This window comes from Heloderma suspectum, chromosome 10 (assembly GCF_057233095.1).
Source record: "Heloderma suspectum isolate Gila_16-S chromosome 10, 16-S_ref, whole genome shotgun sequence".
Classification (NCBI taxonomy): domain Eukaryota; kingdom Metazoa; phylum Chordata; class Lepidosauria; order Squamata; family Helodermatidae; genus Heloderma; species Heloderma suspectum.
Genome location: NC_139467.1, coordinates 40,675,919 through 40,692,298, shown reverse-complemented (window position 1 = coordinate 40,692,298; position 16,380 = coordinate 40,675,919). Strand labels below are relative to the sequence as shown.

At 46.0% G+C, this 16,380-nt stretch overlaps 1 protein-coding gene across 1 annotated transcript in view; it reads left to right on the top strand.

Moving 5' to 3' along the window:
* COL9A2 (collagen type IX alpha 2 chain) overlaps positions 1-15,568 on the top strand; it is a 106,660-nt gene extending 91,092 nt beyond the window's left edge. The window contains exons 26-33 of the mRNA XM_084816360.1: positions 888-923; positions 2,504-2,548; positions 3,155-3,187; positions 4,130-4,276; positions 6,086-6,140; positions 6,670-6,858; positions 12,233-12,310; positions 14,239-15,568. Of these exons, the coding sequence (XP_084672486.1) occupies positions 888-923; positions 2,504-2,548; positions 3,155-3,187; positions 4,130-4,276; positions 6,086-6,140; positions 6,670-6,858; positions 12,233-12,310; positions 14,239-14,444 (789 nt within the window). The 3' untranslated portion in view covers positions 14,445-15,568. The remainder of the gene's footprint in view (positions 1-887; positions 924-2,503; positions 2,549-3,154; positions 3,188-4,129; positions 4,277-6,085; positions 6,141-6,669; positions 6,859-12,232; positions 12,311-14,238) is intronic.
* The last annotated feature ends 812 nt before the right edge of the window (positions 15,569-16,380 follow it).

Below are 16,380 nucleotides of genomic sequence, written 5' to 3'. Positions count from 1 at the left end.
GGGGTGAAGTACCAGTGAAACATAACCTTAACATAGTTCTCTTTTAACAAAGTTGCCATTAACAGCTTAGGAATGTTCCTCCAGATCCACTCCCATTGTTCGAATTTAATAGATCTCTGTAGATCCTTTTCCCATTTCTCTATATAACTATTTTTCCTGCTTCTTTGTTGTTCTATATCATTAAAATTTTTTATACCACACACCTATAAGGCCTTTCTTTTATATTTAGTTTTCAATGCAGTTATAATGGCACGCATTTGAAAATGTAGGAACCAGGAAAGTTTTGAGTTTTGTATTTTAGTAACCACTTGCAAATACGACGGTATCACATTATTTTTAGAAACATCATGAGTATCTATTTTATATAACTGCCAGACTTATTTCTGAGCTTCAGTCAACTCTAACTGCATAGTGCATTCATTACAAAATATAGATGTATAAGCTGATAAACCTATGTACTGGGTTTTTAACAAAAATATTGTATTTTTAAGGTTTTAATTTCTTGTAAACCACCCAGAGAGCTTTGACTATTGGGCAGAATAGAAATGTAATTAATTACTTACTTAATTAAATTATTCTGGTACCCCTCCCCCTCTGGTGTTGGAGATTTTGGCATTGCCCACACATCTCCAGACATACCTTTGCAGCCATAAGGTCTAGCATCTTGCTGCATTCATCTGGTGTTTGCTATGCAAGCACTTTCCCATTCCCAGTTTGTAGCACACAGCACTGTGGTCAGGATTGTGGAAAGATTATTTTTGAGAGGCTGCTGGGTGGATCGACCTATCTGGCAGTGATGAGATGGGGTGGGCCCTTGGAAATGTATATACAATTCTTTGATAGTCCATACTGAATCTCAACATTTTTCTCTTCTGTTTCTCTTCTAGGGTGGCCCAGGCAAAAATGGAGCCAAAGGTGACGTTGTAAGTGTCTATGATTGTTTTGGGGTCCTTTTACTGTTCTTGTCCATACAGTTGCCATGGTGAGAGCAACCAGGAATTTACTGCCTTCTTCTTGTGCCTTATTTTATTTATTAAGTTTTTTATCCCATACCTTCAGCAGGAAATGGTCCCAAGGAAGGTAACAAAGTGTATAAAAACTACAATTAATCTACAGAAATCAATAACACAAAAAACAGCAGCAGATAAAACCAAGTCAATCAAAACTAAGCAAGGAAGAGGTTAAAGATCCACACTTAAGTGGCTTAGACAATCTCAACAAATCTAGAAAAATGAAACTATCTAGTAGGCCTGGGAGAATTTTTTTTAGGTCTTTACCTAGTACCTAAAAGGTAACCACACAGGTGCCAGGTGAATCTCTCTGTAGAGGGCATTCCAAAGGCAGTGCCCTGATCCATAACCATCTTCCTCATCAGGAGGAGACAGTGGCCCAAATGAGATATTGGGAACGCAGGCCCAGGACTGCCCAAACCAGCTTCCTGCTGGAGCAAGATGAAGTCCCTGGACAGAAACCAAGGTGGCCCATAGAGCAAGAGGTTCAGCACCTTGGGCAGTGCCCTGCAGCTGAGGGCAGAAATATAAGCTGCAACAGCACTGGCTTGCTGCAACCGTAGAGCAGGGGTGCAGAACCTTGGGCCAGCTGACCAAATCTCGCCCACCCGGGGGTCCCAATCTGACCACCCAGAGTTCTCCAAATGGCCACACGCCCTCCCCTTTCCTCCAACCAAAAATTGTTTGGTGGCTTCCTAACTTTTGCACAGTTTTCCCCCTTCTAAAGTTTTAAATGCCTCTCCTAAGGCTTAGTTACTGGCAGTAACAGCTTCAAGCTAAAACGTTTTGGTACTTTTGTTATTTTTGGCCCCTTCCCATTTTGCCTTTGGCCCCACCCATCACTGGAATACAGCCCCTGAGAGGTTCTTTGAAACTGAATTTGGCCCTTGAGCTGAAAGAGGTTCAACCCTCCTGTGCTAGAACTATCTAGAAGAGGCCTCAGTTAGTACTCTGGCCTAAGCAGGTAAAAAGTGATCCAAGCTATTGAGACCATTTGAGCCTCTAGCGCCAGAGCTGCATCTGTAAGAGCTCCCAAAGTGCAAATCCGAACCTTTCTGGGGAGTGCAACCCTATCAACTACAGGGCAAATACCACTTCCCTGAACAGATGAACCACCAGGCAATTGGTACGTCCATCTTGTCTGAATTCAGCTTCAGTTTATTGGCCCTCATCTTTTCCAAAACTGTTCTGCGAATGCAGTGTCTGTGTGAAGCATTTGGCCGCTGTTCTTGCCTAGCCAGTGTGGTGTCATCCCACAAGGGCAGTGAGCTTTGGGGGAAAACCATCAACAGAATTATTGGGAAGCAGTGGACTCTTCTGGAGTGGTTCTTCAGAGAAAAGGATGCATGGAAGACATGCAGTCTTGTCCCGGAACCACTCCAGAAGAGTGGGAGTGGAGCAATAAAATGGAACAGGAAGGAATGGTTTGGGGTTGATGGGACAGAATTGTTTGCTGTTATGATTTATGAAAATATACTTTTCCTTCCCTATAGGGAGATCCTGGTGTTGAAGGCCTTCCCGGGGAGAAGGGGGAGAAGGTAAGATAGTTTACAAGAGTGTTTTTGTTGACTTGCCAGTTTGGGCTGGTGGGTAGTGTGCACAGAAGTTGCAAACTACACAGTCCACTCTCTTCATAGACATTCTGAGAGCCACCCTCTGCCCTGCTTTGCCAAATTTGCCAGTTATCACAGAAATGCTGCACTGTTGGTCAGTCCTCTGTTCCTGATACCTTCCCTCTGAGCAGTTAGAATGCTTGTAAACATTCCATGGCAACATAGCAGCTCAACCAATGGCTAAGGGGTCTCGCATCCATTAGGCAGGTGACAGGCAATAGCACAATAACAGGCTTTTTGCTGATTTTAGGAAATATTCTCAGTTTAGGGACAAGTGACATTCCCTGCCTCTTTCTGTCTTAGTGCTCCTAGTTCATAGATGGGGAAGCTAAGGCCTAGATCTCCCTGCCTTTTGGTCTGGATAATCCTAATGCAATACATTCTGTCGGTATATTGATGGTATAAATGAAATTTTTGTAGGTGGGTTTTCCCCACTGATGCTTGTTGATGGCCTAAGCAGGATGTTCAGGAGTGCCAATGCTGAGGCTGCAGCCACCGTCTTTACCTTTGTCCTCCGTTCTTTATTCCTAGGGTGAATCGGGTGAGCCAGGACCAAAGGGACAGGTGAATATTTGCAAAGCAAAGTCAAATTATATGCTGCACTGAAAACTGTGAATTAGGCAGGGTTTTTTTTTTTAAAAAACAGAACTTAATTCTTCTGATGATCGGGGAGGGTAGATTGTCTTCCCTATGGAAAAAAGCTTGAATACATGGAGGTTTTCAGGTTAGGGAAAACAAGCATAGAGGAGACATGCTAAAGGTTTATGAAATTATGTGGATAGGATTAAGACCATAAGAAGAGCCATCCTGGATCAGACCATGGGTCCATCTAGTCCAGCATTCTGTTCACACAGTGCCCAATCACCTGCCCACGGGAAACCCACAAGGAAGACATGACTGCAACAGCACCCTCCCGCCCATGTTCCCCAGCAACTGGTGTATATAGGCATACTGCCTCTGATACTGGAGGTAGCATACAGCCATCAGGACTAGTAGCTACTGTGTATGAAGAGAGAGTATGTATACACATACACACCACACGCATATGAAATAGCCAGCAAATTTATGGCAAACATAAGGAAATCCTCTTTCATGAATTGCATAATTCTGGAACTCACTGCTATGGGATGTTCTGATGGCCATTTGCATCAATGATTTAAAAGAAAGGTTTAGGCAAATGCATGGAAGATAGTGGGCATTAGGCACAATAGCTCAAAATGGAACCCCTTGTTCAGCCAGATGACAGCTGTGGCTACTGTATGTTGTGGGTTCACAGTATCGGATGGATGTTACCATCAGGTCTGGTCTATTAAGCCCTGGCAGAGCTTTGGAATTTGGGATGGTAAATTGGATGAACCATTGGTCTTATCCATCAAGACAGCACATGCTTAAAGGTCCTGCTGACAACCTTATAATGGTGTGTAGATCTCCCATGTCAAAGGGGCCGTGGGGACTGTGGGGTGAGGTTGGGGAGGCCTTGTCTTACAAGCGTCTCATCTTTCACAGCAAGGTGTCCGTGGGGAGCCTGGTTATCCTGGACCTGCCGGGGACGGAGGAGCTCCCGGTGTGCAAGGTTTCCCAGGACTTCCTGGGCCGCGAGGACTTGGTGGTGAGCGTGGTGTGCCTGGAATGCCTGGACCTCAAGGTGCCCCAGTGAGTAAACCCCCATAACTCTCCATGTTACTGTAGCAAAACAGCCATGCCACATACAGAGGCGGCTCCTTTGGGCATCTATTATTCTGACTCTTTCACACTCTAAAAGCAAAGCCTTTTTGGTGCAAGAATGAACTGAGCCCCCAATTTTTAATTTAGTAACCCTACCACCACCACCTAAAGCATGCCTTATCTATTTGGGAGACACAGTGCTACCGAAAGGACTACAAATAGACCTGTCTGCTGATTAAAGATATTCAGCTGAAGCTCCAGCAGAAGGGATCTGGGCAAAGACCAGTGGAGGCTGGCGGCTCCGGTGTCAGTGGGGCAGTGAATCCGCTCCGGGTTTTAATCAGAACCAGTCAGAACTCTAAAGGACCTATCCAAGGTGCACTTTGGATAGCCCCTTTAGAGTTCTGAGGGGTTCTGACTGAAACCCAGAGAGGACTCACTGCCCCACTGACACCAGAGCCACCAGCCTCCACTGGCAAAGGCTGACGCACCTCCCACTTTCCAGGGTTGCAATAGAGAGTCTAACTGTAGCATTCCCCAATGTGGTGCCCTTCAGATGCGTTAGACTACAACTCCCAGCACCCCCCAGCCTTCTGCTGGCTGAGGGATGCTGGGAGTTGTTGTCCAACGCATCTGGAGGGCACCAGGTTGGGGAAGGCTGGGTGGTCTAACTGTAGCATCCTTGCTACAGAGATTTTGGACATTCAGAATTAGTCCACAGGGCCCTGTTAAGGCCATCACTAAGTACTGTGAAAAAAGTTAAGAAATTATTAGAAATGTCGTCATTTGCATGCGACTTAGAAACCAGTTGGCTGCTGCCGTTCATTCTGCAAACATGAACATCTCCCTGTTTTGTCGGCGTGACTAACAGGCTTGGATCACGTTCGTTTGGACCTTGCATCTCCAAGGGATGGCCTCCATTCCCTAGGCTTTGCAGGAAAGGGGACACAGCCACACACTAATGCTCGCCATCCCTTTTCTTTGCCTTCTTTCCTGTGTCTGAGTTAACTCACACAATTCAGATCTCAGCAATACCATAGAAGCACACTGGAACAGTTGCACCAGACTTGCAAGAACATCTAGCTCTGGATTACTCTTGCCATTAAGCCAATCTGCTTTTTCAGAAGCAGGCATAATCTGACTCCACTGCCATTCCTTTCAGCAGTGACATGATCTGGAGAATATCCCTTCCCACAGCTGTATATGGTGGCTTCCAAACAAATTATTTATTCCCACTGAATGGGTATAACCAGAGTGGCGTTCATTCCACATGTCTTTACTTGTACAACCCAAAGCATAGAACTTGGCGCTTCAAATGGAAGTCAGCATCCCCCAAAGTTAAACTTCTTTCAGACACAAAAGTTCAGCTTAAAAAACAAGCCAAGTGTCTAGGCCTTATTAATGTAACTATAAGCTAAAGACTTGCAGGCATTGCTTGATACAGCAAAGGGGGCTGATTAGCCTTTTCAGTGCTCAGTGGGTGGAGTATCAGTGCTCTGCAGGGCTTTTTGGGGTCCCTATTGACAATAGTTAGTATAGGTGGGATTAATTATGCAAAATAAGCGAATACATGCACAATTGCATGATTTATTTAGACAACCCTATCTGGCCTATTGGCACACCATTTAGATATATATTTTTCCATGCAGAGTCGAGGTTATGATAATCACAAGCCACATGACAGGCATATGTACGGTTTCTGCCTTAGAGAGCTAATTATGAGCTCTCTAATAACTGTGATTGCAATTGTGATGCATGACAAGGTCTGAGTCCATTTCCTCTCTTTCCATTTTCCAGGGCAGGGACACGGGAGATCAGCACATTGTTGATGTGGCCTTAAAAATGTTGCAAGGTGAGTACAGAGAGTTGCTGGATCAGACTAAAGTGGGTCTATGTCAGCCTTCCCCAACCTGGTGCCCTCCAGATGTGTTGGACCACAACACATCTGGTGGCTGGGGATTATGGGAGTTGTAGTCCAACACGGAGAAGGGTGATGTATGTCACCCAGCATCCTGCTTCTAATAGTGTTCAGCCCGATGCTTTCAGGAAGCCCACAAGCCTTCTCGCCGCCCATTGCTTGTCCCCTGCAATTCCTTTTCAGAGGTACACTGCCTCTGAACATGGAGGTTCCATATCGCCCTCATTAATAGTCATGCATAGACCCATCCTCCACAAATTAGCCTAATCCCCTTTCCAAGCAATGTAAGACATTGCTTCACCAAGCAGCCCTGAACTCCATAGTTCAGTTATGTGTTATGTGAATGAAGAAGTACTTCCTTTCTGTCTTTCCTGAATCTGATAAGGAAGGACAGAGGAGGCCCAGGTATATGCCACATCCATCTCTCTCTCTCTTTCTCTCTCTCTCTCTCTCTGCCTTGCAGAACAACTGGCTGAATTAGCTGTTAGTGCTAAAAGAGATGCCCTGGGTGGGGCAGGGGTGATGGGACCACCTGGACCTCCAGGACCATCTGGGCCTCCAGGTCACCAAGGGCCACATGGACCCCCTGGCCCTCGTGGCATCCCAGGAATCATAGGAGCTGTGGGACAGATTGGCAACACAGGACCCAAAGGTAAGGGTGCTTCTTTACATGAGAAGTCCTCTAGAGCTCTACAGACAATCCTTCAAACTATGCATGCTCTCTCCTAGGGATGTATGAAAATTTCATTTCTGTTCACAAGTCATGTGAACATGTCCTGTTCATGATCCCGAATGTGAGCAGGAGCATTTTTTTTTTTTAGAAATGTTCATTGCGTCCAAAAAATGCGTATTTTAAAAAAATGCGCGCTTTGAAATTTTCACACTTTAGTCAACTGGAGGAAAGTGTACACTTGAAAAATATGCACAGAAATATGCACTTTTCTTCTTCAAAATGCACTTTGCCCATTTGAACGAGCTGAAAAACATGTCAAAAACTAAAATGGGAATGAACCGAAATGAGCTTCTCAGTGATTTTCAGAGAATTTACACGAGCTTGAAAATCGCTGGCGCTCCCCTCGCTACTCCCTCCTTCCCACTGTTTCCTCTTAGTGCTCCCCGTGGTTTGCTGTGACATCTCAGTCAGAAAACCGACTGGTGAGCACTTGGCCGCTAAACCAGAATCCATCCTGCACCCCCCGGTTCCTAATTCCATTTTGGGGATCAAACACTAACCCCATTTGCCAGTGTGGATCTCACAACCAATGATGGTGAGTGCAAGGCAGGCAATGGAGAGGGGAGCCATGTGCAAGAGTGGGAAGATGGTTGGGAGGATTGTCTGACGAGAATCTGTGTTTAGCCATGTGTATGCTTTGTTGTTCAGTCGTTGAGTCGTGTCCGACTCTTTGTGAGCCCATGGACCATAGCACGCCAGGCCTTCCTGTCCTGCACTCTCTCCCGGAGTGTGCTCAAGTTCATATGTGTGTGCTACAAAATACTTAAAACTGTTTTGTTATGAAGTGTGCTTTAATTTACATAGACATGCATATCACATACATGTAAACCAAACACATACCTGAGGGATCTTTTGGCGTTGAACTCTGGGCGCTTAGGAAAACCCGATACACCCCCCCCCCAAGTTGACAGAGTCAGAGAAAGCAATTCTTTTATTTATTAAAGGGGAATTCAAAATGAATTAAAATCACACATCAGGGGAATTAGAACTCTACATACATTTGGAGAATTAGAATAATACATTAACACTCAGAAGGTTAAAGATAAGCATTTAAAGTCAATAGTGAAGTACCTTGGAATGCATAGAAAAGTGTGTGTGTGGTGTGTGTAGGAGAGAGACAGTGTGTGTGTGTGTGTGTGTGTGTGTGTGAAGGAACTTTCATCTTGGGATGATTTGAATGGGGGAGTAACAGACTTTGGAGAGACTGAGAGAGTTTTAGAGCAAATGCAGGATTTGGGGAGAAAGTGGATGGAGAAAGAGCTAAAGTCTAGGAGTTTTGGAGTTTGGTATTGGGTGGAATATTAGGAAAAGGGAAGAAAAGAGAGAAGGGGAAGAAAAGATGATGCAAAGATTTACCTCTCTTTATCTGCTGGCTTGTAAAGTGATGGGAAGCTCTGTTGAGTTCCTTCTCTGGGAAAGAAGGGGAGAAAGAAGGGAGGAAAAGCGGGGGGGGGGGAGTGCTCTTCTGAGCAGAAAGGATCGAAGGAGACCTCTTTCCTTCTTTCCCTCACCTCTTGTTCTATGAATTTGGGTTGCTGTTTTTATCCTTTTTCTCTCAGAATGTAACAATTAGAATAAAACAAAACAAGTCTTTCTTTCAAGATTATTCAAGGATGTTGGAAAATGGATTTTTAGGTGTCATACATTAAGGGAAGAAAGAAGACAATGGGATTCTTTTTCTTTCCTGATGTGAGGAAAGGATGGGAGTTGAAGGGTGCATATTTCTGGCTTTCACAGGTCCAGGTAAGCAAGATAGCCAGGGGGATTTTGGTGATGGTCTTAAGCAAAGGTGACAAAAGAGTCATGTAGGCATGCTTGCTTACACAATATTGGGTTTCTTACAGCTTTAAAAGGCATTGAATTCTTTATTTTTCTGTCTGTTTGGCTTAAATAGGAAGGTTAGAAATGAGCATAAAATATTTTCATGGTGGGGGCTTCTGTAGTTGTTGTCCTGAGGCAAGATCTGAAATTTGCAAGTGTTAACTGAGGAATTAAGGCAATCAGAGCACAGTGGCTGGCCAGAAAATTTATGCAAGAAGTCTGCATCTCCTCTTGGGTTGTGCAAGGCCTTAACATCCTATGGGACCTGTTTTTCTGCCCTTCTCCAAGACCAAAAAACCTTAGTCCCCATCCAGATACAGGCCACATTTTCCCAGATCAGCAGAATTTTGGGGTACTTCATAACAGGTTAGCTTATGGTGTCCTCAAAGGGATCTGGAGAACTGTAAACCTTTGTTTAGGGTGCTGGTAACTGTGTTATATAGCTTCCCAGCGTCTTCACCAAACTACAGTTCCCAGGATTTCTGGCAGGGGAAACCAGGCCAGCAAACCTCTTTTAAGCCTAGTTTAGACATGTCCTTATTCTGTATAGGGCTCAGTGCCTTGAGACCATGACACATTCAACCTGAAAATGGACTCTTTCTTAACCCACATTCTCTCCTCAGCAGCTTCTCTGTAACGCCCAATAAATAGGTCCATTCCCCCCGCCCCACTTTCAGTGCCTCAGGCCAGCCTTCCCCAACCTTGTGGCCTCCTGATGTTTTGGACTACAACTCCCAGCATTTTGGGACATTGGCCATGCTGGGTGGGGCTGTTGGGAGTTGAAGTCCAAAACATCAAGCTACAGAAGGATGCATCAAGCTGCCAATATTTTGGTTGTGTTGTCATGGATAGTTCTTGTGGTGGAGTGGGCTGGGTGTTGGGAGTGGGGACCCTAAAGCAGCTTGTGATGTTGTGGGTGACTCACTGCAACATCATGGCAGTGTGACATTGAGAATGGGCAGGTGCCCAGAAGCAGTACTGGACCTGTGTGGATGTCTGCTAGGGATGCCTCGTAGGGGAAGTTCTGGGACAGCTGAGAGGCCTGGCTGACTTCAGCTGTCCAGCTGGCAACTGAAGCAAGAGAAAAAACAGAGCTTTAAAGAATTTAAAGAAATAAAAGCTTCAGCTGCATTCTGAAACCTTTATTGACAATGCAAATCTACCTGTTTTCTGCTATTTCATAGAATCATAGAATAGTAGGGTTGGAAGGGGCCTACAAGGCCATCGAGTCCAACCCCCTGCTCAATGCAGGAATCCAAGTCAGAGCATCCCTGACAAATGGCTGTCCAGCCTCGTCTTGAAGGCCTCCAGTGTGGGAGAGCCCACCACCTCCCCAGGTAATTGGTTCCATTGCCGTATTGCTCTGACACTCAGGAAGTTTTTCCTGATGTTCAGTCGGAATCTGGCTTCCTATAACTTGAGCCCATTATTCCGTGTCCTGCACTCTGGGATGATCAAGAAGAGATCCTGGCCTTCTTCTCTGTGACAACCTTTCAAGTACTTGAAGAGTGCTATCATATCTCCCCTCAGTCTTCTCTTCTCAAGGCTAAACATGCCCAGTTCTTTCAGTCTCTCTTCATAGGGCTTTGTTTCCAGTCCCCTGATCATCTTTGTTGCCCTCCTTTGAACCCTCTCCAGCTTGTCTGCATCCTTCTTAAAGTGTGGTGCCCAGAACTGGACACAGTACTCCAGATGAGGCCTAACCAGTGCTGAGTAGAGGGGAACTAGTACTTCCCGGGATTTGGAAGCGATGCTTCTATGAATGCAGCCCAAAATAGCATTTGCCTTTTTTGCAGCCACATCACATTGTTGGCTCATATTCAGCTTGTGATCGACGACAATTCCAAGATCCTTCTCGCTCGTAGTGTGGTTGAGCCACGTATCCCCCATCTTGTAACTGTGCATTTGGTTTCTTTTTCCTAGGTGCAGAACTTGGCATTTGTCCCTATTAAATGCCATTCTGTTGTTTTCTGCCCAGCACTCCAGTCTATCCAGATCACTTTGAATTCTGTTTCTGTCTTCCAAAGTATTAGCTATCCCTCCCAATTTTGTGTCATCTGCAAATTTGATCAGCATTCCCTGCACCTCCTCCTCCAAGTCATTAATAAAAATGTTGAAGAGCACTGGGCCCAGGACTGAGCCCTGCGGTACCCCACTCGTTACCTCTCCCCAGCTTGAGAAGGTCCCATTGATAAGGACTCTTTGAGTCCGATTCTGTAGCCAACTGTGGATCCACCGGATCGTTGTTTCATCTAGCCCACTTTGAGCTAGTTTGCTCATCAGGATATCATGGGGCACTTTGTCGAAAGCTTTGTATATGATGTCTACAGCATTCTCACGGTCCACAAGGGAGGTGACTTGATCAAAAAATGTGATCAGATTTGTCTGGCAGGACTTGTTTTTGACAAATCCACGTTGGCTTCAAGGTGTTTTCAAGGTGCTTCCAGATGGATTGCTTTATGATCTGCTCCAGAATTTTCCCAGGGATTGATGTCAGACTGATTGGTCTGTAGTTCCCAGGTTCCTCCTTTTTACCCTTTTTGAAGATAGGGACAACGTTAGCCCTCCTCCAGTCATCTGGCACTTCCCCGGTCCTCCATGATTTCTCAAAGAGAATAGACAGCGGTTCTGAGAGTTCTTCTGCCAGTTCCTTTATGACTCTAGGATGCAGTTCATCTGGCCCTGGAGATTTGAACTCATTCAAAGTAATGAGGTGTTCCTTGACCATATGCCTGTCGATCTCAAGCTGCAATCCTGCCCCTTCAGCCTGTACTTCGCCTTTGCCAGTGGGGTCATAGACCCTCTTTTGGGAGAAGACTGAGCCAAAGTAGGAATTGAGCACCTCTGCCTTTTCTTTGTCCTCTGTTATCATTTTGCCATCCTATTTGGCACAATGCATTCTGCAACGTTCACTGGGTTGTGTAATTTATTCAGGTTTTCCAAGTTGTGGGGAGAGGCAACGTGGAGCTGTGTGTGGGGCACTGAAGCCCCCTTGCCGTCACCCACTGGAATTCCTATCCAGCCACTCCTCCAGTTTGTGAGGTTTCAGTAGGCATGGCCTACACACCTTCATTGTCACAGCCATAAGGGCTAGAAACTTACTCTTTACATTTAAATGTAAAGGTGAGATTTTCAAGAAGCTTAATGCTGCACCCAACAGTACATTCTATGGGTTTTATTCTGCAGAATCGCTGCATGCTCCTCCCGGCGCTGTGAACAATTCATGATGGGACAAAAACTAGCATCATGTTGTACAGGGTTGGCACTTCCTTTGTTCCCTATTCTTCTGCCAGAGCAATGTACCTCCCAAGTATGCACAGTCCATGACGCCTCCTCGTCCCCATGGTTTATCTGGGAGGTGGGAGACAGAGGAGGATGGCCGAGCTGATTCAGCCACAGTAACAATATCCATGAAGCGTTAATGCTTAAATAAGTCAAATTCTCTCACTTTTTGCCCACTTTGCAATTCTAGGAAAGAGGGGTGAGAAAGGAGAGCAAGGAGAGCCGGGCCGTGGACATCAAGGGATGCCAGGACCACCTGGCATACCAGGTAAGATTACCGCTGAGATCGACTGAAGTAGTCTACCCTGACAAGGTGCCCTCTAGATGTGCTGGACTACAATCCCCATCATCCCCACCTGGGAATGGCAGCCCAACACATCTGGAGGGCACCAAGTTGGGGAATGCTGGTCTAGCATTAGGGAGGGACAGAGACCCCAGTAGGGAGCTGCCCTGAGCAACGTAGTTGCTGCATTCTCCTCTAGCTGCAGCTTCTGAATCAGTCCCAAGGGCACCCCCACATCAAGTGCATTGCCTTAGTCCAATCTTGTCTAAACAGCGCATGGATCACTGTGGCCAGGCGATGGAGGGTGAGAGCTAGGAAAGAAGAGTCAGGTGAGCCAAAGGCCTGTTTTTTTGCTGACCACAAGTTACCAGTAGACCATCCAGGTCCAAGGCTGGGAAAACTGAAATGACCCTGTCCTCCCCGCAGCCTCCTTCTCCTTCTGCTGGTGACTCTGTTTAGACAGCCGAGGCTGTTTGCTGGCAAGGTTGCCAGCCCTTCCTGGCACCCTCGAGGGTTCAAACAGACATGCACCGGGAACTGGTGCCAACACTTGTGATTGGAAATGTGTGCTCCAAAGCCTCGCAGCGTGAAATCCAGCCAGCGGATTTTCACATGAGCGACGGAAGAGCAGAGCACTGTAACGTTTTTGACATAATTCACATCGACAAAAGGAAACAGTGGAGGCATGTTTGGTGCCAGCAAAGAAGTGGTCTCAAGCATGGTTTAAAAGGACAGATTTTAAACGGCTGTAACTTCGATATTTTTCCCACCATTGGATTCCCCTGAAGTTTGGCCAGATTATGCTCTGCCTCAGACAGATTCTCTGTGCCTAATTTTCATTCTGACCGGGCAAACTGTCTTGATTTTATATAAAAAACAACAAGCCTGAACTGATCCAGCTCTCAAAATGAGAATGGCTCCTGGAGGAAAGAGGATGCTGAATCCCTTGAGATCAGCTGCGGCCTTTATTCACTTCTTGTTTTGTTTTACATTTGAGGTTTCTTGTATGCCACTTTTCAGCAACTCAGAATAATATAGACACATCTATAGGCACTCAGATCTTTTGCCCTCACAATGGCTGATCCAGAGCAGCAAGTGCTACTCGTGGTTTCAGACAGTGGTATTACCAAAGGTTGCCATGGCCGGGCACCTGTCACTGGTCCCCCTGCTTGGCATAGGCCCTCAGCAAGAGCCTCCCAGGCTTGCTCCTCCTCTTAACCATTGCAACCTGCTTGTTTACCCACCTGGTGAAAAAGCTTTGGCCTGGGATGGGGTGGAAGGGGGTTGTTCTTCAGAGTCCTCTGAGCAGACGGTATCAATGGCTCCCGCTCTTTAGAACAGCCTTCCCCAACCTGGAGCCCTGTAGATGGGTTGGAGTATGACTCCCATCAGCCCCAGCCACCTTAGCCAATTGTCAGGAATTATGGGAGTTGTAGTCTAACCCATCTGGAGGGCCCCAGGTCCGGGAAGGCTGCTTTAGAACTTTCAGAGGCAATGGCTGTTGGAGGCAGTGGGGACAGGGACTCCTAACGTCCTCTCCCGGCCCCTCCTGCTGGTGTTGCTGCCTCACCAGCGGCCACAGAGAACTAGCCAACCCCCAATGTGCTGCCAGGCTTATGTTTTAGCAGCCAGCTGCCTTCAACCTCTTGGGGGCAGGCGTCCTCGCCTAAGCTGTCTTCCGACAGCCGTGGCTCCTGCCTCTGCTCCCCTGAAAGGTGGCAGCGGCGGCAGCAAAGGCGACCTTCAGGGAGATGTCCTTCAGGGATCTTGCTTGCCACATGTTTCTGCTGCTGCTGCTGCTGCCCTAAGCAGACAGGGTGGACTCTTTTAGACGTGGTTATGGAATGGCTAGAGACACAGAACCCATTTTAGAAGACACACAAGTAGACCACATGCCTGTTTTCTTCTTCCAGGTCTTCCTGGTCACCCTGGCCATGCCGTCAACGGCAAAGATGGAGAGCGAGGAACTCCAGGTGTTCCAGGACAAGCAGGGCGCCCTGGTTTACCTGGGCCTGCTGGCCTTCCTGGGTTCTGTGAAGCAGCCGCCTGCTTGGGAGCCTCTGCATATGCCTCGGCCCGCTTGACTGAACCAGGTGCTGTCAAAGGACCTTCGTACTGAACATTGTCAGCGGAAAGTTCTGTTGCACGCTTGACTTTGTCGAGTCGGCAGAAGCTCCACCGCTGGCATTAAGGGACCAACGCACCAGGACAGGCCCCCCCAAAAGAGATGGGGAACCACCAATCCAAAAACTCTTTGAGACAAGTAGCCTCTGCCCATTACCTGGGCATCCATCCATCCATGTTTTGCTGGTGAGAAGACAACACTTGGCCACTGTGAGTAGCTTAAATCGAGGTGATTTAAAAGGCAGGAATGGAGATTCACATCAATGCAAAACTCATCAATAGTTTGGTTTGAAATTGAGCCTGGAAACTTCTCACTTCGGGACTGCTATTCTTTTAATTTTATACAGGAATTTCTGACCCCATCTCAGTGCCGTTAAAATAAGTGTGCGTATTGCCAAGACACGATGTTGCCAACAGTTCTGGCGGGGGCAGGAGAATCTTGTCCTTTATCTTGGGCCCAAATCACATTATTATTTTTTGATGTTGTAGTTGCACATAGTGACTTCTGTATTTATCATCAAGTTAGGGTGTTTGTACAGAGCAATGCCATGTGGAGAAAATCCGGAATTACCACATGGAAGAAATTCCTTGAAAAGTAGTGTGTATGTTTTCAATGTGTGGACCTCTTGATTTTTTGCTTCCACTTGAGCTTTACTTCACACAAACACCTCTCCATGTAAAAAGAGTACAATTAAAACTTTCTGTGGGAAGATTGTACCACTTGAAAAACAATCTTATGAATTGGTCCTTGGATAACTCAATTATCTGATTGATTCACTGGTGCCCCTATCCCATTCCAGCCCCTTTTCTACTAAATATCTAACCTCTCAACATTTTGTAAGGTTATATTGTGTTTGTATGGAAGGATTGATTCTATCCAAATTTGTTCTGATTTTTATTTGCATTACTATTCCTTTTTTGTTTCCCTTTTTATAGTATGCAATTTGTGGTTGATTATTTAATGAAGTACAACAGAGTTGGCCTAAGTCGCCTACCCAGAGCTGTAAATCTTTGTAAAATAAGGTTATTTTATAAATATGAATTAAAAATCAATAAATTTTTCCTCTGCAAAGAATAACTATTCAATCCAGACAATAAACTGAAGAATGAATGCCAATGAACTTAACTGATGTCTGCTTCTCTCAGTTTAATAGACTTGTAAAGTTGTGTTTTTCTTTAGTTTGTGCTTTCAGTAATTACCCTCTGTGGGGTAATTAATCTTCCTCATGATTAATTTACTGGATCTTGATCCTGTTCAGGGGATCAACTGGATTGCTTTGGAGGACCCTTGCAGCTCCGTGATAATTAAGAAAAGTATATCTTATTGGCCGCACTTTGTGGAAGGACATAAGGGGCAAAATAAACCTTTTGTATAAGACTTCAAATGCATCTAACTTACCAAATCTGATCCAAATTTTGATTCTGAAATCCCTTCGTGTCTGTGTGCATGCGTGTGATACTGACATTTCAATGCCACAACCTTAGCTTTGTTATTATTTTCGCTAGGTATCCACATTTGACTGTTGTAACAAAAAACAACAAAGAGTCATATGATGCTTTAAAAGTTAAGGGTTAAAGGCTACCTATGGGGAGAGCAATTCTATGGCCGCTAGAGAGTGTCTAAATGGCCATAGGATTTTTCGGTTTCTGGGAAACAAGCTCGGAGCCAGGGCTCTGACTTCGGTTCCCAGAAACGGTGCTCCCTGCCCACCCCCTACCGCCACCTCATAGGCAACGCAGTTATTCCCTGTCTCCGCACTCGTAACCGCAGCATGGAGCAGGTGAAAAGGGGGCGTTCCCAGGAGCGGGGAGGAGAGAAGACCACGGAGGCCTTGTTACGGTGTTTCCTATGCACCGTGTGGCCTCCCCCGCCCCCCCCCTCCAACATCCTCAGCTAGACAACCAAAACCGGCTGTCTAGCTGCAAATGCA